The 22,148-nt window shown below is 34.8% G+C and overlaps 1 protein-coding gene across 1 annotated transcript in view; it reads right to left on the reverse strand.

Annotated features, from left to right (window-relative positions):
- Window positions 1-11,184: 11,184 nt before the first annotated feature.
- The window catches only part of LOC117335065 (neuronal acetylcholine receptor subunit alpha-10-like), a 59,500-nt gene continuing 48,536 nt past the window's right edge, over window positions 11,185-22,148 (reverse strand). The window contains exons 4-5 of the mRNA XM_033894986.1: window positions 19,775-20,310; window positions 11,185-12,670 (exon numbers count right to left, since the gene is read on the reverse strand). Of these exons, the coding sequence (XP_033750877.1) occupies window positions 11,994-12,670; window positions 19,775-20,310 (1,213 nt within the window). The 3' untranslated portion in view covers window positions 11,185-11,993. The remainder of the gene's footprint in view (window positions 12,671-19,774; window positions 20,311-22,148) is intronic.

Raw genomic sequence — 22,148 nt, forward strand, 5'->3', positions numbered from 1 at the left:
TAATATGTATCAGCGGGTTCCGATTAATTCACTGGCGTAAGACAGCCGAAGTAGCTTTAAAACATTATTAATGAACATTTAATAATCTATATGTGTGTGGTTACATACCGTACTCGTTTGAAGCAGTAATTTGATCATTGTGAGGTCATGCCAAGGTTGCGTAATTTCCCTTGGTACAGAAATATTCTTTATATAATTTTCATTTTCAATGTTTAGAACACCTTTGTATGATTAAAAAAAATCCTCACATATATTGTTAACTATGAAAAAAAATCGTTATCAAAAAGGTATCACTGGGGTCAGATAAGCATCAATGCAGTTGTAAATCGGAGGACATGTTCAAAGGACAGCGGAACAAAAGTTTTATCAACTGTGCGTTGACATGTGCGAGGTGAACCATAATATACAGGAATGATTGTGACATCAAGATGGAGGTTATAGAATAACTGTCATCGAGTTGGAGTTAGATACTAAATTATGTATCATCTCTACCTTTCTACCATCAGTGGAAAAATTTAAATACGATACGTGAGGTCCTTTACAAATAGTACTTCAATAAAGGGAGATTTCAATCTCTCTGCGTAGGATCCCGAGTAACGATATAAACAATATTCCTAAACTATTTTTGTAAAGAAAACCAGTTATACAACAACCAGGTGGGACATCTATAGGACCTGAAAGTTTACCGAGATGACCACAGGAATACCCGATAGAACTGAAATTTGAATGGATGTCCCTCCTGGTAATAAAGCGATGCGCCACCAAGCAAAAAATTACGTAAACTTGCCTGCAAAAAAGAAATAGAGAAAGTTTACTATATTATGGCAGCAAAAAGAGACGCGCATATTTCCCATAGGTTATAACTAGTTATATAGAAAGGGCCAATGGCACCACCAGTACAAAGCAACTAAAGGTCGAAGGTATGACACTTGACGATGCTGATCAGATCAAAGATGGATTGGCAAATTATTTCCAAAAAATTAGCCTTACCGCTGCAACATGATCTATTCCATGAAGGACATTAGAGATATTTGGAAGGGGAATATGATAATAGGATCATTGAAAGGCAAACTCGACATCATACAAGCCAGCATGGCTGAAATCAAAACTGTACTCTCTAGGTTACACAACAAGGCCCCCAATACCCATTCTATGGTATGACTGGAGAACATCTCTTTGGTTTGGTTTATTTTGATTACCGTCCTATTAACAGCCAGGGTCATTTAAGGACGTGCCAGGTTTTGGAGGCAGAGGAAAGTACCCGGAGAAAAACCTCCGCCTACGGTCAGTACCTGGCAACTGCCCCACGTAGGTTTCGAACTCTCAACCTAGAGGTGGAGAGCTAGTGATAAAGTGTCGGGACACCTTAACCACTCGGCCACCTGGCAGGGGGAATATACTGTATACCATTAAAGTGAAAATTGACTCAATGCTACAGATGAAGCAGGTACCAGATAATCCCAAGCTTGGCCTTCTTACTCCAGTACAAAGACAGGTACCACAGTTCAGCCAGGATACTATCGAGGGATTACAGTTACCCTAGTGACACTAAAGATACAAGAACACGTGATAAAGAACAGGCATTACCCTCTGACAACGATGAATTACTGCTCACTACCTTAGACTCACAGAAGATGTTCGATGTAGTAACCCATGATCTACTGTAGCATCAAGAGTGATGAGGATCACTCTCAGGAGTTATCTAAACAGAACGCTCGCTTTAATCGCTACAACAATCCCTTACGACTACAGTTAGAGGGGACATACCAAGGAGCCATGATCGGAACCATACACATTCCGCACGTCACCTGTACTGAAGACCTTATCCTACTTTTGCACACAAATGTAGAATTGAGGGAAATGGTCAACACAGTGGAATAGTTCAACAATAGAAATCGATATCTAATAATTATACCACATGAAACGTTTTGTCTTCCAGTATCACTCCAGCCGAAACATCATTCGGCAAATCCTCCAAAGGAATGGAAATATCTGCTGAAGGAACATATCAGTAGAAAACTGTGGCATAACACGATTCACTGAAAGAAAATTCCAACTCCAGGAGAAGATCGAGAGGACTGTTTACCTTGTCATAGCATGCCTACACGGCAAGACTGTAGACTCAGCCAAGCATTAAATTAAAGGATTCATTTGGACATCACTAGAATCCTCTACGGCCTGTAGCCGCAGCTTCTAAACAAGACAAATCTGCAAAAGCTAGACAAAATCAGAGGAAGCGTATGCGACAAATACATCAGCTCGTTGACAAAACGCAATCGCTGACAGTTCCTGGCCATGTTTGAGTCATCCCATCACGGCCTCTCATCTGTTAAGCTACACACCAGAGACACACAAGTGGAGACGCCTCTTCAATGACGTCATTAATGCAAAAGTGAAACCTGATTGGAGAAAAAAAGGTCAGGGGAAACCGGAAATATTTAAACCCTGAAGTTTTAAAAGTTAGAAGGTCACATCAAATGTATTCAACGACAAACCAAACCCACACAGAGAACAAAGAGATAAGAGCAGAAACAGGCATCAATTCGTACTGGACCTACAGTCAAACCGAGCTAGATAAGTGATTCGTACTGGACCTACAGTCAAACCGAGCTAGATAAACCAATTTGAAGTTGATTCGTACTGCAACTTATGTGGCTCCCAAGCTAAAGCAATACCCCACTTCATTTCTGGATGCAAGAGACTGGGGGACATCAGACATAACTTCAAAAGAACTCACCAAGTTCATTGGACCAACAAAACAACATCTCCTGGAGGACCCAGCTAGCTTCATCCCTGATCAATGTATACACGGTAAAGACAGAGACGACCCGGTACGTTATAATCTAGAGAGAACTAGGTACTCGGCTTCACTTTATCCCTGAACAATTGATTATGTTAATCCCTCTCCTCTCCCAAGTGATTTGATCAATGATCCTAGCTACTCATGACTGGAATATCATTCATGATGGTCGAATGATATGGATACACTTGTAAATATGTCCACATCCTCAATGTAAATTACGTGTGCATAGGCGTGTTTAAACGTATTCTAAAGAACCTCGCTAAACCAACCATCTGACCTCTTGGGCGTCTTGGGTACTCCGCCCAATAAGCGAAGGAAACTGAGCTGGACATGGCACATATAAAAGTAACGTAATGTTGGACAGTAATTCCGGATTCGTTATTCGGAATAACGACTTGCTGTCAAACTTTACCCTGCTACTGTATACGAAGTGACAAGCCACAATACAGTAACGTCAAGATTAAAACAAAATCAGAATAAATACAGAAGTTTTAAAGATTTTTTTTCAGTTTTGACCAGATGAACTTACCAAGTTAATTATTAACATAGAAATATAATACGTGAAGGGAAAAGCTGGTGTTACTAAACAAGTTTATGTAGTTTTCAGTACAAATGTATACTTGTTATTAATTACACGTGTATAGTATTGAGACAAATGTGTATGTAGTATTTGTTAGTTTAATAAGTCATCGGTAGTTTGTTTGATAAGCCATTGGTAGTTTGTTTGATAATCCATTGGTAGTTTGTTTGATAATCCATTGGTAGTTTGTTTGATAAGCCATTGGTAGTTTGTTTGATAATCCATTGGTAGTTTGTTTGATAAGCCATTGGTAGTTTGTTTGATAAGCCATTAGTAGTTTGTTTGATAATCCATTGGTAGTTTGTTTGATAAGCCATTGGTAGTTTGTTTGATAATCCATTGGTAGTTTGTTTGATAAGCCATTGGTAGTTTGTTTGATAAGCCATTAGTAGTTTGTTTGATAAGCCATTGGTAGTTTGTTTGATAAGCGAAAGGTTGTTTTTTTCGGTATGTGCTTCTAAAAATATATCAATTATCTTGTGTTTCTATGCGCATATTAATTGGTAATTAAGTTATTATTTTCACCCGCACAAGGCAGGTTCGTTGTACTTTTATATCAAAAATCAAAGTGCATTGTTTGTAGTACAATGTTCTATGTGCGTTTTATCTTGAACCTTTCAAGGACAGATAGATCGCATTCGATAGTATTTATCTAAGATATCAAAGCAAGAAAGTATTCCAACGTTTTTGATTGGGAGTGAGATTAAACGGATAGCCATGATAATAACTAATCCATTGATTCTATTAATCTGTAAGAACAGTCTGAGACCAGTTGTCTCCCCTTACATTAGCCAGTATAGCAGCGTTGTGGATATTAGTGTTTGTTTTAATTTGTATATGTTAAAGTTCTCACAGCACCCAGGATCATATGTTTATATAATGTCCGTCAATCAAGTCATTTCATTAAGCGACTGGGCGTGGTTTTAAATGATGAATCAGGTTACCAATGATGTATTCAAACACTCTACAGGTATACTGTAAATACTACACAGGTATACTGTAAATACTCTACAGGTATACTGTAAATACTACACAGGTATACTGTAAATACTACACAGGTATACTGTAAATAATCTACAGGTATACTGTAAATACTACACAGGTATACTGTAAATACTCTACAGGTATACTGTAAATACTACACAGGTATACTGTAAATACTACACAGGTATACTGTAAATACTACACAGGTATACTGTAAATACTCTACAGGTATACTGTAAATACTACACAGGTATACTGTAAATACTACACAGGTATACTGTAAATACTACACAGGTATACTGTAAATACTCTACAGGTATACTGTAAATACTACACAGGTATACTGTAAATACTCTACAGGTAAACTGTAAATATTCTAGCGGTATACTGTAAATACTACACAGGTATAGTGTAAATACTCTACAGGTATACTGTAAATACTCTACAGGTATACTGTAAATACTACACAGGTATACTGTAAATACTACACAGGTATACTATAAATACTACACAGGTATACTGTAAATACTCTACAGGTATACTGTAAATACTACACAGGTATACTGTAAATACTACACAGGTATACTGTTAATACTATACAGGTATACTGTAAATACTATACAGGTATACTGTAAATACTACACAGGTATACTGTTAATACTATACAGGTATACTGTAAATACTACACAGGTATACTGTAAATACTACACAGGTATACTGTAAATACTATACAGGTATACTGTAAATACTACACAGGTATACTGTTAATAATATACAGGTATAAGGTAAATACTCTCATTTATCTGCTAGTAAATCATTTGTAATAATAATTTTCTATTTTTAATCCACAGCTCATCAACCATTTCGAATCATATCAAAGATTCAGAACTTGATTTATAACTTTACCAATCATAGATTAAAACAATCACAATTTTTCAAATATAAACCATACGATTCTTGTTACGTTCGTCAACGCACAATAAATGACTTCGTCTACCAATAATGAAATACTTCATCAACTAATACTAAATTACTTCGTCTATATTTGTTAAATCACTTCGTCAACCCATGCTAATTTACTTCGACAACCATACTAAATTAATTCATTATCTTATCAAATAAATTGATTTATCTACATTTAAATTTTTTTTTTTGTATATTTGAAAATTTAAAGGAAGGAAAATATTTGCTTTATATTTTAGAGAGGTGTAATTTGATTCTGTTTTAATTTAACTATGGACAATCAACTACGATTCTGTCGTTGTCATTTGACGAATGAAAATCCGCTGCTATCTTGTTGCAGTACGATTGACAATCCACTGCGATTTTGTTCCTGTAATTTGACTATCGACAATCCACTGTGATTTTGTTGATGTTATTTGACTATCGACAATCCACTGTAATTCTGTTGATGTTATTTGACTATCGACAGAGCACTGTGATTTTGTTCCTATAATTTGACTATCGAGAGAGCACTGTGATTTTGTTCCTGTAATTTGACTATCGACAATCCATTGTGATTTTGTTCCTGTAATTTGACTATCGACAATCCACTGTAATTCTGTTGATGTTATTTGACTATCGACAATCCATTGTGATTTTGTTCCTGTAATTTGACTATCGAGAGAGCACTGTGATTTTGTTGATGTTATTTGACTATCGACAATCCACTGTAATTCTGTTGATGTTATTTGACTATCGACAGAGCACTGTGATTTCGTTCCTGTAATTTGACTATCGACAATCCACTGTGACTCTGTCTCTATAATTTGACTATCGACAATCCACTTCGACTCTGTTTCTGTAAATTGAATATCTAAGAATTAAATTTTTCCATTGAGGAAGGTTTATTAATGAGTCTTTGCTATAATTACGTGATGAACATCGCGGGAGAACACTTCGTCATGTAGTTATTAGAAATATCCGTCCCGTGTAAAATAACAAGACTGAGTCGTTACTGTGTGATCATAAACAATAGCATTGTTCTCGGAAATCATAATTATGTAACGTTATAACAATGGTAATTAGACCCTCAATAATTAAAACGGTATTTGATTTATTTGAAAGTTCTGTGAGATATTGATGGCAAACACAAATACCACAGCGCTACAGGACGACTATTCCAGTGGTGGTTAGTGATAAGGGATGTTCACGACTCTATGAACGTTTAGGGGGATAAACACTGTTATCGATATAGACATGTACCTAATATAGTGTGTGTATGTCATTCTGCATTGGGGCTTACAACGATACAAGGGAGACAACTACGTAACGTTGGTAAAAAAAACCTACACTTGTGGGCTGCCACGTTTTTATTCTGATGATACATCATCGTAGTCATTTACATGTTTAGGTTTCTGTAGATGTTGATCACAGAAGCAGTCGTAGGTTGCTGAGAGATCATGATTAAAGAGCATTTTATTTGGATTTTGAACACGCTGGGATTACACTCGTTTGTCATTTGACCCTAACGATAATTTTACAATATAACACAGGATATGGTGTAAAACATGACAAAAGACAAACGATCTAGTATGTTAGATTGCGTTTTATTTTCTGTGGTATTACAATTTGTAGACATTTGTATGTAATATGTTTACCGATACTACAATAGCTATTGTTTGACGGGGTTAGAGACACTTGTGTGTATTAGATTTACTGATCATACAATAGCTATTGTTTGACGAGGTTGTAAACATTCGTATGCAATATATTTATCGATCATACAATAGCTATTGTTTGACGTGGTTGTAAACATTCGTATGCAATATATTTATCGATCATACAATAGCTATTGTTTGACGTGGTTTTAGATATCTGTATGTAATATATTTACCGATATTACTATAGGCTTAATAGTTGAATTTCGTTAATCTCAGAATTGGGACTTTACAAAAAAAATCAGAAACTAAGTGAATATGGATGAAATGAAGAAATACGTAATACTTACATCAATTGTCCTGTTTCGGTAATTCGGAAATTTTCTTTTAATCAATTTAATAATGCATTACACAAAATACATATGTGTTATCAATTAATATAAATTGGATACATTGTACCAACATTTTCAACTGTCGTTAAATAACGAACACAGAATCCACCTTAGTTAAAAATTAAATAATGTAAATTATCGTTAAAAAGAGTCATCAATGGTAAATATTTAATAATTAAGGATATTTAGTTGTAAATGTAATCATATAGATACCCAACAAACAATGACAGTCCGTGTAAGTATATATATATAGTAACACACGTGTACTACAACCAACATATTAAGTACACCAGGGAACAAAAGCAAACAAGAGTAGAACGAAGTCTGTAGAAACAAGTGGCAAGGTAAACATAACGACAGACTGATATTCTGTTTGTTTACATACTGATATTATGTTTGTTTATACTGATATTCTGTTTGTTTATATACTGATATTATGTTTGTTTATACTGATATTCTGTTTGTTTATATACTGATATTCTGTTTGTTTACATACTGATATTATGTTTGTTTATACTGATATTCTGTTTGTTTATATACTGATATTATGTTTGTTTATACTGATATTATGTTTGTTTATATACTGATATTATGTTTGTTTACATACTGATATTCTGTTTGTTTACATACTGATATTCTGTTTGTTTACATACTGATATTATGTTTGTTTATATACTGATATTATGTTTGTTTATATACTGATATTATGTTTGTTTACATACTGATATTATGTTTGTTCATATACTGATATTATGTTTGTTTATATACTGATATTATGTTTGTTTATATACTGATATTATGTTTGTTTATAACTAATATTATGTTTGTTTATATACTGATATTCAGTTTGTTTATATACTGATATTATGTTTGTTTATACCGATATTATGTTTGTTTACATACTGATATTATGTTTGTTTACATACTGATATTCTGTTTATTTACATACTGATATTATGTTTGTTTACATACTGATATGCTGTTTGTTTATACTGATATTATGTTTGTTTATACTGATATTATGTTTGTTTATACCGATATTATGTTTGTTTATATACTGATATTATGTTTGTTTATATACTGATATTTTGTTTGTTTATATACTGATATTATGTTTGTTTATATACTGATATTATGTTTGTTTATATACTGATATTATGTTTGTTTATATACTGATATTCTGTTTGTTTACATACTGATATTATGTTTGTTTATATACTGATATTATGTTTGTTTATATACTGATATTATGTTTGTTTATATACTGATATTCTGTTTGTTTACATACTGATATTATGTTTGTTTACATACTAATATTATGTTTGTTTACATACTGATATTCTGTTTGTTTATACTGATATTATGTTTGTTTACATACTGATATTCTGTTTGTTTATATACTGATATTCTGTTTGTTTATATACTGATTATGATTATTTATATACTGATTATGTTTGTTTATATTCTGATATTATGTTTGTTTATATACTGATATTATGTTTGTTTATATACTGATATTATGTTTGTTTATATACTGATATTCTGTTTGTTTATACTGATATTATGTTTGTTTACATACTGATATTCTGTTTGTTTATATACTGATATTCTGTTTGTTTATATACTGATTATGTTTGTTTATATACTGATTATGTTTGTTTATATACTGATATTCTGTTTGTTTATATACTGATATTCTGTTTGTTTATATACTGATTATGTTTGTTTACATACTGATTATGTTTGTTTATATAGTACCAAGTAACATTGTGCGTTGTTTATGACCCTCATAAAATAAATACATCAGCCAAAGTAATATAAAATTAGGTTTTCTGTGTGATAAGCTTCCGGACAACACAAGATATAACATGATAATTATTCGTCTAAAACAAAACTATATATAGAATACTGATACGATAAAGATTGATCACTAATGGTAATATATCTTACATAGGTAGAAATTCTAAATATAGACAGCTATGCTGAAATCACAATGATGTACAATAATAATGTTTGACCATCGCGTCAAACTGTTAACTATCACCTTGCTTTGTACTTTAAACTGGCTGTCATACATTTATGTTAATTTTATTTAAAAGAATATGTCATTTGGCGTCCGAAGTATAAACTGTCTGATTGAGTTATGTATATTCAAAGAGCAATATTCACGATTGTTGCCATTTCATGAAGTTAACAGCGAGTCTGACATCACTTTTGTCAATTATTGTAGACTGTAGTTAGTGTGTATTAGGCTCAGTGTCGCTATGTGAATACATTTTTGTAAACAATAACATATCATACTTTGTAGTATTAACATTTTATATTTCAAGTACTATTATCGACACCCAACAAGTGTCGTATTTAGTGAGTTTAACGTGCTTGTCCAGACATCTTAGGACCAACAAATACCACCTGTTGATCCAGTATTATAAATATTTGTTAATTTTAAATGTCACATTTCGTTATTATTTCACAACAAAATAAATCAAATCAACTTAAGATATTTTGGTTCATATAGAAGCACGAGAAGATTTGTATAGTGGAGGGAAACCGACAGTTGAACCGAAACCTGTTCAGGAACCGAATAAAATACCTGTTTATTTTAGTTTAAACACATTTTATTTGAAAAATTCGAATGAAATTGGACACAAGTTATACAACTTTGTAACGTCCTCTTTCATAAACTATTATACAATGGTAAATAAAATATATACCTGTTGCCCGGAGGACAGTTGAACACGTCGTACTGTACCAGTCGGCGTTTGCTTTATCATATATTTTACTGACATAGTACAACGAACAATCGTACAGTGAACAGCTAAACATCTAACCATTGTCATAATAAACAAAATAACACTACCTTATCTAATAAATCAGCTAATAGAATTGACACACTACATTGCTAAAAAATAAAAAGTGTGTCATTTGTAACAGTTTTATATCCCTAAATAAACTCGAAGTTTGATAAGTCTTAAATATACCTTGTAATCAGTAAGTTAGAGGCATAACGCTTAGATCGATATCACAGAATGGATCACTCCATGGGCGCTTTGGCGCTTGCATCACATCTTCGGATCATCACTTATTATCAACACAGGTTACACAAACGCTACATGTAAAAGGATTACTGTATGTTGAATCTCCCAATATTGTTTTGATGTTAATTTCTGAAATACAACCCTAACATATCGAGTCAACGCTGTTGTAACAGTAATGAACATCTGTTAATTGACAACGCCGATTGTTTGTTTTCTTCGTGAGCTGTAAGGCGTAAATACCATTACTATTACGATTGGTATATACTGTTGTATAATCATATCACTATTGGTAAATACTGTTGTATAATCATATCACTATTGGTAAATACTGTTGTATAATCATATAACTATTGGTATATACTGTTGTATAATCATATATCTTTTGGTATATACTGTTGTATAATCATATATCTATTGGTATATACTGTTGTATAATCAGATATCATTTGGTATATACTGTTGTATAATCATCTAATCATATATCTTTTGGTATATACTGTTATATAATCATATCACTTTAGGTATATACTGATGTATAATCATATATCATTTGGTATATACTGTTGTATAACCATATCACTATTGGTATATACTGTTGTATAATCATGTATCTTTTGGTATATACTGATGTATAATCATATATCTTTTGGTATATACTGTTGTATAATCATATATCTTTTGGTATATACTGATGTATAATCATATATCTTTTGGTATATACTGTTGTATAATTATATATCTTTTGGTATATACTGATGTATAATTATATATCACTATTGGTATATGCTGTTGTATAATCATATATCTTTTGGTATATGCTGTTGTATAATCATATATCTTTTGGTATATACTGATGTATAATCATATATCTTTTGGTATATACTGTTGTTTAATCATGTATCTTTTGGTATATACTGTTGTATAATCATATATCTTTTGGTATATACTGTTGTTTAATCATATATCTTTTGGTATATACTGATGTATAATCATATATCTTTTGGTATATACTGTTGTTTAATCATGTATCTTTTGGTATATACTGTTGTATAATCATATATCTTTTGGTATATACTGATGTATAATCATATATCTTTTGGTATATACTGTTGTATAATCATATATCTTTTGGTATATACTGATGTATAATCATATATCTTTTGGTATATACTGTTGTATAATCATGTATCTTTTGGTATATGCTGTTGTATAATCATATATCTTTTGGGTAATGAATACGTACATTATGATAATACTTCGTTATCCGTCTACTTTAATCTTCTCAGCTCCGCTAGACATTCCGGAGAAACATATAATTCTACCGGAATCGCCCGCTAACGTTCTTCTTTAATTCACTTACACAATTTGAACAACAGGCGAATTCTTTCAGTGTGAATTATTCGTTTATCTTAGATAACATATATAATATCATATCTAAAAACTCTCCTCTATTTCTCCACACAATCTTTCACAGGTGTTTCTAGATACGTTACTTGATAAAGGGACCGATAACACACCCCTTTTGATTAACACAAAGAGGAACCAAAACAAAAACTCAAATGGTGTACGAGTTAACAAAAGCTGTGAATGCGTGTGTTAGAGTCCGCCTGTCATAGAGTAGGTGGTGAGAGGAATGATTATGAGTATGATAAGTGTCGATATGAGCGTGATCCCGAGAAAAGTCCACAGCAAGGCTTTGTCCACCACCGTGGCCACTTGTTTCCACTCGTCCAGTACCTCCGCTTCAAGGTCTTGCTGGTCATTTTTAGCAAGCATACACTGTAGATATTTCAGGACGTCCTCCATGATTCCTTTCTTACCGTCATTCACGCCGTCGTTATTCCCGTTATGATCATCGACGTACGAATTTCGATTCGACATGTTCAGACTCCCTCGTAAATCCGCGAGGAAGCTGCTACCCCTAAGATCGGCTATGACGCTACCAGCCTCGCTTTGAGATGACACATATGAATCGTTCGGTTGACAGCGCCGTCTGTTATTGTCTTTCGTTGCTGCAATATCATTCATGAGTTTAGAGAGTATTTCTGATTCCTCCGGTCCATGAATATCCCCACCTCTATTTCTCCTGCCGAGATTGTTCTGAGTTTTAAGGCACTTACATTGCATGAGGCCACCGAGGAAGTCCAGAACCAACCTTCTCACCCACTTGGGGACACGAGGTTGATGGGGGGCGCAGTGATGGATTTTCAGCACAAACACCGTCAGGATGACCGAGATGGAGGCTAACGCCATTGACACAGTGAGGTAAATACCTTGATAGGAAATAAAAATAATAACGTGGTTAGAACAAATAAAATATTAATCGATACTCAGCTTTAATAATTTTGTATCATATTCAACAAAGCGATACATCTTATTTTGTTGTTATATGATAATCATGTGGAATGCGTTTTTATTTATATTTTTTTCTCAATATATATACCAAGTTCACGAACAAGTCCTATCTAAACAATGACCTTTTGAACCTTAAGTACAAATACATATTAAACCATAACACAGACCAGCGATTCTGTAGATACATTATAAGGATATTCGATTTTTTCTTTGGAATACTTTCTGCGATGAATTTTAATTAAACGAAGATAAAGTCTCAGTTTTTAGTTTTCAACAGACTACTACATTTAGCTGGCTGACATATAGGAACTATGAATGGCGATAATGAAACCACGAGCCACATTAACGAGCAATGAAAACGCTTAACCTAATATAGTCTATGCGTATAGTTAGTTGAGTTATATAATTTTCACAACACCTGCAAGTGTTTTCCCGTACAAGACATAAAGTACGGATCATTGGCCGCACGACAACAGTTACAAATATATAGAGTTATGGTTTTGCGTTATTATAAAATTAATAGTTGACCTGATACAGACTTGTCTAGTTTTACCCCCCAAAAAAAAGCACTAGAAGGATCAAACAGTTGTTTCATGCAGTTTTATTGCTATTTCAGCATGAGTATCACTCCAGCCAAAGTGACCCGATTGGCTGTACGTAAGATTCTCTTTGCTGCGTGCTTAGATACTTTGCACTTAAAATAAAAGGAAATGGAAGACCAAAACGTATATAATTGACAACTGTACTATCCAACGTACTTCCCCGCGTCTATTAGTGCTCGTCTGTACGTTTAACCCACTTCAGAGCTCATCACCAGACCGTCTCCATCAACAGCGAGCAAAACGCTTCAGAGATGCAGTATGGCGTCGAATTATATGCATATTAAGTTCAATTATATCATTTCCACTAACCACTGCGACCCGATCTGATGTAAACACTAGTTCGCGTGGCCGCTTCCTTTGGTGATGTTAACAGGAAATGCTATTCCGAAGTTAATTGGTGTTTTTAAAGATCGTCTGATGGTAGAGGAGCAACCAATTTTCCTTCGTCCAGTGCGGAATCAAAACTGTGATGAATGCAAAGGTGAGCTTAAGCATCGTTATAGCCCGCTTTGTAAAGAGGATTGCGATTCTGCTCGCAGGTCTTATCTCATGATGGCGTGGCCTCGCTGGAAACCTTAGGCGTCGTGAATATTTGCGCGTTTACGACAATTCCTTGTTCCCACAATGAGCTATACGGATGGGGATTATAATTACATAATAGCTGGATTGTTACGATGCCCGTGTGAGATACAAAACAATAGCCTTAACTTTCCCTTCCGTAATGAAATGGTTGTTAACTGGATTGGTTCCTTAAAAAACTACGGTTTACCTTATTGCGTAGTCTATTAGCACATTGCAGTACTACCGAAACCCATTGATCGGCTCGCGAGTCGCTTAAACTCAGCTGTGTACATGTACTTTAACAACCTCAATGCTTCATCACATGAGGCAGATTCACGTCCGTTCATTTGAAGAGTAAGATTATATATACCTGATTAAATTATGCTGATACAGAACTATCGCATGAAACCTAGAAGGCATTACATCAATCTAACAATTAGGTTCTTCATACGCTAAATAGTATCAAAGGAAGATAACGAATTCTCTATGGGCCTTCTCATCTTCATTTTGTTATCTAATAATACTGTCATTTATATCTTTTATTAATCTATAAAATTCGCTATAATTGAGCCGGATGTGACGTTACTTCTCGGTTCATTTAAAGCGTGAAAGGTTTTGATTTTCCCCTATTGTCTGCTGGCTGATAGTTTAGTTATTTTCTCTTCGAAAGTTTAGAATGTTTCTTCAGTCATAATGCCGGCATTTAGATCTGATCTTGTCCTGTTGGTATCATTAATACATCAATTATTTTATAATAGTTTTTATTCTTTTACACGATTCATTTAAATTCCTGACCGAGGCAAAAGGGGCGGTAGAGAGCACATCTATTAGTCTCTAATTGCCTTTAAGGTGCTTTGGTGACATTGCAGAATTATCCATGGAAATTCAAAATGCTTAACAGGAGAATTGATATCCTCGTTACCCGTACTTCTAGGTTAATGCCATTAACTTATTCAAGTTAAGAGTCTTAACTAGACTAAGATATACCTGTTATCATTTTACCCTGGTATTTCAACCCGGAGACATTTTGAACGGAATCTATATTAATATGGAAAATAGGAATATTTACAAAGGGAATACATTAAGGTGGTGTAGGTTTTCCGGATGGGTAAAGGGCTTATACATCTTTGACAACAACTACCATGTAAATTTATGTCACCTGATGCACATTGTATCACGTTCTCAGAACGAGAATCGGCAGATTAATAAACATTTAACACGCTAACTACAATCACACAAGGTCATATAAACTCCCTATAAGATCAGGATTTCGTCTAAAAAACTTCTCCTAGGTCTTCATCAAGCTACATATAGAAACCCTGTGTCCAAGTATAATAAGACAGCAATCGACAGAAATCTTGATTGAGAGATCAAGCCCTGGAGTATCAAAACTTGGAAGTCACCATAGTTTTGAAAAATAAAGGTGATTTTCAATCTTTTAAAATTCCTCAATTGTTAGCGAATTTGTTCACATTAACACAGATTTGAAATCATATATATCACACCTGTGTTCGTAAGATAAAACATGAAGTTTCAAATTTCAATATAATTAAGTTAATACACGAGTCAGATCCGAACACTTGATATGGAACTGCATCATGCATGCCTCAAATCGCTCTGAAATCTAAGACATCGTTCATCGCTTTCAACGCTTAAAACATTAGCTCAGATAAATCGGAGTTTTGGGTAGCTTGTACCGCACACGTTCCAGACTTCTTACATTTGTGCCTTGCCCAAGCTGGGACCCCCATCCTTTACAGATGTAACAGAACGTTGTAAGAGATTGATTAGAGAATAGGTGATTTAGAGAAAGTCCCACACTGCGTAAATGTTATTCTGTACGTAATCTGACACATCGTCCCAGCTACCAGGACCTCTCTGTAAAAACACAGGGATCTAGGCTTAAACTCTTAACATTTCATTGCAGCATATCTGCTGATGTTCGCTTTATTGATCTACCTATCAACATGTTTACTGCCAAATTACGATCGACTGCGTCCTCGCGATCCAGGGGCACGATACGCCATTGTCATAACAGGATATCAAATGTGCCAGATTTGAAATGTTTAATAGTTTAACTGTTTTGTCGATGTTGTTACGACCTCTCAGCGTCCGTCCCTATCACGACTTATGCTATAGGAGAGATAAGTGGGACTACCTGATACCGTTACCACGCGAACCGCATAGCTCCGCGGAGGAATTCATGATTGGTCTTGGACAACAAATCGCGCGACAATGATAATACCTACATTTCACTAACATGACCGTTACATATCTCCATATAACTTTGATGTGGCTTTTAATGGAGACATAAAACATGACCACACATCGTGAAATTGTATATTATTAAAAAATTGTCCATTGAGAAAATATGCTTAACATCTCTATATCCCTATTTCGATTTTAATCAATTGTTTGATATAATCGTGTTAACTGTTTTTTTTTTTCAGTTTTAAAATCTGTTTATTCATCCATTTGCATATTATAAGTATACATGAAATACATGGGAAAAACATCAATTATAGATACAGTTTTACAGCAACACAATATCATTTTTTGAGAAGAGCATCAAGGGTGACAATGATTTGGTATACATAATTCATAAAAGTAACGTGTAAACTGTCTTAAACCATCTGAAATACACATTTTCAAATATTGCCTGAAATATACATGTTATTATAGGATACTAACAGAAACATTGCATTATATTTTCTATAATACAGCTCTATTGTATTCATAAATAAATGGTCTTGAATTATTTCAGCGACAAACAAAAAACAAAAAGCAATGAAACATGAAAATCGTAATCTACGTTTTCATAAATATTTACATTTTTACATAGGATAACATGTTTCCAAACTTGTCAAACCCCATCTAATTTATTTCAATTCTTGACGCAGACATCTGCGTTCAAGACAATATTTGAAAATAAAACAATAATATTTCACAACTTAATAACTTAGGATGAATAATCGGAAACATCGTCATCTATTCACTACAAAACAATAACTGCAGGAAAGTGATGGGCATCAATATAATTTATCTGTTTTATTAAGACTCTAATTTTATTTATTCCTCTGACATGTCTGTCAACCAGTCAGTGAAGATCAGTACAAAATAAAACACAGCTCGTAAGTAGAGTGCATATATTGACCTTGGAGTCCGAAATCGAGAAATTACCCCTATCTAATATCTAAACCAATTACACCTGAAACTCCGGATAGTGGCAGGGTCATTACCGAGGAGCCTGGTAAGAGAGCAGCTGAATTAAATACAATGATCTTTACTACCCGTATACAATTTTTTTCATTATTCAACATATTTTAATTTACATCCCTCGTGAGGAAGTTTTACGCGTCCCGAAATCGATTAATTTGATTTCAAACTCAAAAATAGCCCATATTCATGAGATGTTTTAAGTCCTACACGTAATCACCTATACGTAAATACTTAATGTTTTACCTTTATTTGTTTATCTCCAATAGAATGCATAAATATCCCACGGGAACATCATTACTGAGACAAAACTGACAGAAATACGAAATAAGATATCAAACATTTGTATTTTGTTATGCGGCCCATACCATCTAAATTGTTACGAGCAATCGGAAATGAAGGACATTCTATTTACGTGGTACTATAACACACATAGCACTCCGGTTTTATCGGTGTTCACGTCTTAAGAAAACACCAGTTACGTACTGTACTTCTGAATGACTTTATATCATGTCTTGTGACGCAGTGTAACAATGTGAAATCTCTGGGCTGTCTTGGCTTTCACAATAGATGGTAGATTTTCGGTGAAACACTGCACATTGCTGTAGTCATTTAATTAATAAAGCGATCAATTAAGTGTCATTAGTTGCAGTGGCGGTCTAGACTTCACTATATCTATATAAATCATACAACTCGGCCGAACTCCGCCACATTAAATGCTCCTTTATCTGTACTGCGGCTGCAGACTTCTCCAAATGAACGAGCTCAGGTCTCCATAATATCTATCAGGTCAGGTTAACGTGAGCGAACTTCTCTGTAACATCTCTTTAGGATCTCAGAGGACGCCCTAATCGATGACATGTCTCTAATATAGCTATTCGATGCGCTGAGTTCAAAACTCTTCGAATTTCTCACACACACACGTCCCGTCCAGCTTCCTTACGCTGTGTAGACACTAGGTATTCTGTCTCCCCTCTTAGAACGAATCCAACTTTACGTGAATCATAACTGAAACTGTTTATGTCTTTAATCTAGAGCTGTTGCAACTATCTACTTCTATTTTGGATACACCCCATCCCGTGAACGGTATTCCTATTGGCCTTGTAATAACACAATTGTCAAATTTAACACGATATATTTTATATCATACATATTATTGTTTCTTTGCTATACACTTGTATGTTCAGCAATCCTGGATAATTAATGAAAGGTTGTCAACAGTTGACACTATGCATACACAAGGGCATTAATACGCATATAATTTGCATAAATAAAACTCAACAGAAACATTAACTTTATTTATCTTACATCATTGGAAACACGTTATCCTATCAACAAGTTGTTTACCCGGATGGAAGAGCACGAGGGGTCTTACTGAGGTATGAAATCGGAGTGCCCTGGGAGAACCACGTGATCTGACAAGTGACCCGATACCTTTTCATGTCCGATCCAGAAATCGAACCCCGGTCGCCGAGGTCAAAGACAAGTGTGTATCAAGGTGCCATTTGACCACCCAGACCAGTGATGCTAGCATATATAAGGCTGAATAGCAGCTCGCTACTCAAACGAACTGACATAGCGCTGGCACAAATCCCGTTTTTATATTCCAATACGATCTAGAGTTCATATTCATATGAATGCAGCCTAATTGATAATGAGAGTTTAATGCTGGAATATAATGTGAAATATAGACCTTCTGTACTATATAATTTTCTAATATGCAAATATATGTATTACTATTTAAGAAAAATTAAAATCAAATATTTGTTATGATGTTGTTTTATTAGACTTGTTGGTTTTCAAATAGATATTTTTATAGGTGAATTAGTTTAGTTTAACAATATTTTATTCAATATCCATGCTAGTATGCATACATATTTTTATAATTTGGGATCGGAAAACAAGCTTAAAGCTTATATTAATTCCTAACTAATTTAAGACAGTGTTTAGTTCATAATATATATAGCAAAACAAGTGGTACTATAGAAATCATTTCCTATAGCAAAACAGTTATTGTCTTTGTTTAGGTTAATAGAAGGAATTGTTAACATTCGAAAGGGGACTAACTCCGGCCTTTGGGAATATCACCTTTCTCAGGTTTATGATTTCTTTTAATAAACTAAGTCAATTATTAAATAAGATACCCCATCCGACTATGCTATTGTATGTTATAATAAAAGATACAGGGACAAACGTCAGTATGTTAGTTATGAAGGTCATCTTTGAAGTCCACGGTTAAAACCCAATTAGTGACGAGTATGTGGGGCTTTATGCTCATCGCCTGATAGGATTATGTAGTACGGGTATTCGAGCTACAAATGGTTTCTTGACAGGTCGCTGTGTATAACGTCTAGATACATTTGCTTTTTGACTATACCTACCACAATACATGTACATAACTGATTTTTTTTAAATTCTAGGATATCAGATAGATTTGTTTACTTCCGAAATATTACCCATGTGTTAGGCCATCATAGATGAACAGCAAAGCTTTATCATTATGAGGCACGCCACACAAAAACAACCTTTTATGATCGGCAAGGAGGATACAATATATTCTTAAATCTGCTTGTTTGTGGCATGCCACACATAAATTAATACTATAAAATATTAATAGCACGAGACACTGGAAGCAATACCTACCTATTAACGGCACAAACTCGGACGTCGGAGGCATGCTCTCCGCCACCAGTAACATGAACACGGAGTAGGACAAAAGGACAGTAATGCTCAGGCTGATTTTCTCCCCGGCGTCAGGCGGTAGACAGAACGTCAACACGCTAAGGACATTGAGCCAGAAACATGGGAAGATGATATTGAGGATGTAGTAGAGGATTCTTCTCTGTATGACGATGATGACTGTGACGTCAGGGTATATATCGTTACCGATTGGGTACACTATTTCGTTACGTGTGATAAAGTATTCTTTCAGCATCCATTCTCCATTGGTGGTATAGGTTGTGAGGTCCACCAATCCACTCATATTGACAAGGTCTACCTGAGCTTTAGGGTACGTCCAGGACCCGAATTTTAGTTTACATATCTGACTGTCGAAAGGGAAGTACGTGATATCAACTTTACAGGAACTCCTTAGCCGTGTAGGTGGCGACCAGAAAATTTCTCCGTTATATTTCACCATGGCGTTGATAGGCATAAACCCAGAGGTGTAGTCATCCGCGCTGAAACAATACAACATTAGTATTTTACACGTGCATTTGTCGTTGTTGGTAGCTGACATGGGATGTTAAAATACGTTGTTCCTCGTCTACCTGTTCAGACCGCCAATTACAACATAGTATTGGTATACATTTTGGGACCAAACCCTGCAAGCATCCTAGCCGTGTTTTTCTTTTTATATGAGGCGAACGTTATTACTAAACTTAATAGCGTACGAAAGAAACATCATCTTTCAATTTTGTATTTCTGTATCAATCATATACCCCATACACTACAGACATGTTTGTATCAATCACATACCCCATACACTAGTCATTTCTGTACCAACCACATACCTCATACACTACAGTCATTTCTGTACCAACCACATACCCCGTACACTACAGTCATTTCTGTACAAATCACATACCCCGTACACTACAGTCATTTCTGTACAAATCACATACCCCGTACACTACAGACATTTCTGTACCAATCACATACCCCATACACTACAGACATTTCTGTACCAATCACATACTCCATACACTACAGTTATTTCTGTATCAACCCCGTACACTACAGTCATTTCTGTACCAATCACATACCCCGTACACTACAGTCATTTCTGTACCAATCACATACCCCGTACACTACAGACATTTCTGTACCAACCACATACTCCATACACTACAGACATTTCTGTACCAACCACATACTCCATACACTACAGTCATTTCTGTACCAATCACATACCCCATACACTACAGTCATTTCTGTATCAATCACATACCCCATAAACTACAGTCATTTCTGTACCAATCACATACCCCGTACACTACAGTCATTTCTGTATCAATCACATACCCCATACACTACAGACATTTCTGTATCAACCCCATACACTACAGTCATTTCTGTACCAATCACATACCCCATACACTACAGACATTTCTGTACCAATCACATACTCCATACACTACAGTCATTTCTGTACCAATCACATACCCCATACACTACAGACATTTCTGTACCAATCACATACCCCATACACTACAGTCATTTATTTACCAACCACATACCCCATACACTACAGTTATTTCTGTATCAATCACATACCCCATAAACTACAGTCATTTCTGTATCAACCCCATACACTACAGTCATTTCTGTATCAACCACATACCCCATAAACTACAGTTATTTCTGTACCAACCACATACCCCGTACACTACAGTCATTTCTGTACCAATCACATACCCCATACACTACAGTCATTTCTGTACCAATCACATACTCCATACACTACAGTCATTTCTGTATCAACCACATACCCCATAAACTACAGTCATTTCTGTATCAATCACATACCCCGTACACTACAGTCATTTCTGTACCAACCACATACCCCATACACTACAGTTATTTCTGTATCAATCACATACCCCATAAACTACAGTCATTTCTGTACCAATCACATACCCCATAAACTACAGTCATTTCTGTACCAACCACATACCCCATACACTACAGTTATTTCTGTATCAACCACATACCCCGTACACTACAGTCATTTCTGTACCAATCACATACCCCATAAACTACAGTCATTTCTGTACCAATCACATACCCCCTACACTACAGTCATTTCTGTATCTACCCCATACACTACAGTCATTTCTGTATCAACCACGTACCCCATAAACTACAGTCATTTCTGTATCAATCACATACCCCGTACACTACAGTCATTTCTGTACCAACCACATACCCCATACACTACAGTCATTTCTGTACCAATCACATACCCCATACACTACAGACATTTCTGTATCTACCCCATACACTACAGTCATTTCTG

Source organism: Pecten maximus, chromosome 9 (genome assembly GCF_902652985.1).
Source record: "Pecten maximus chromosome 9, xPecMax1.1, whole genome shotgun sequence".
NCBI lineage: Eukaryota > Metazoa > Mollusca > Bivalvia > Pectinida > Pectinidae > Pecten > Pecten maximus.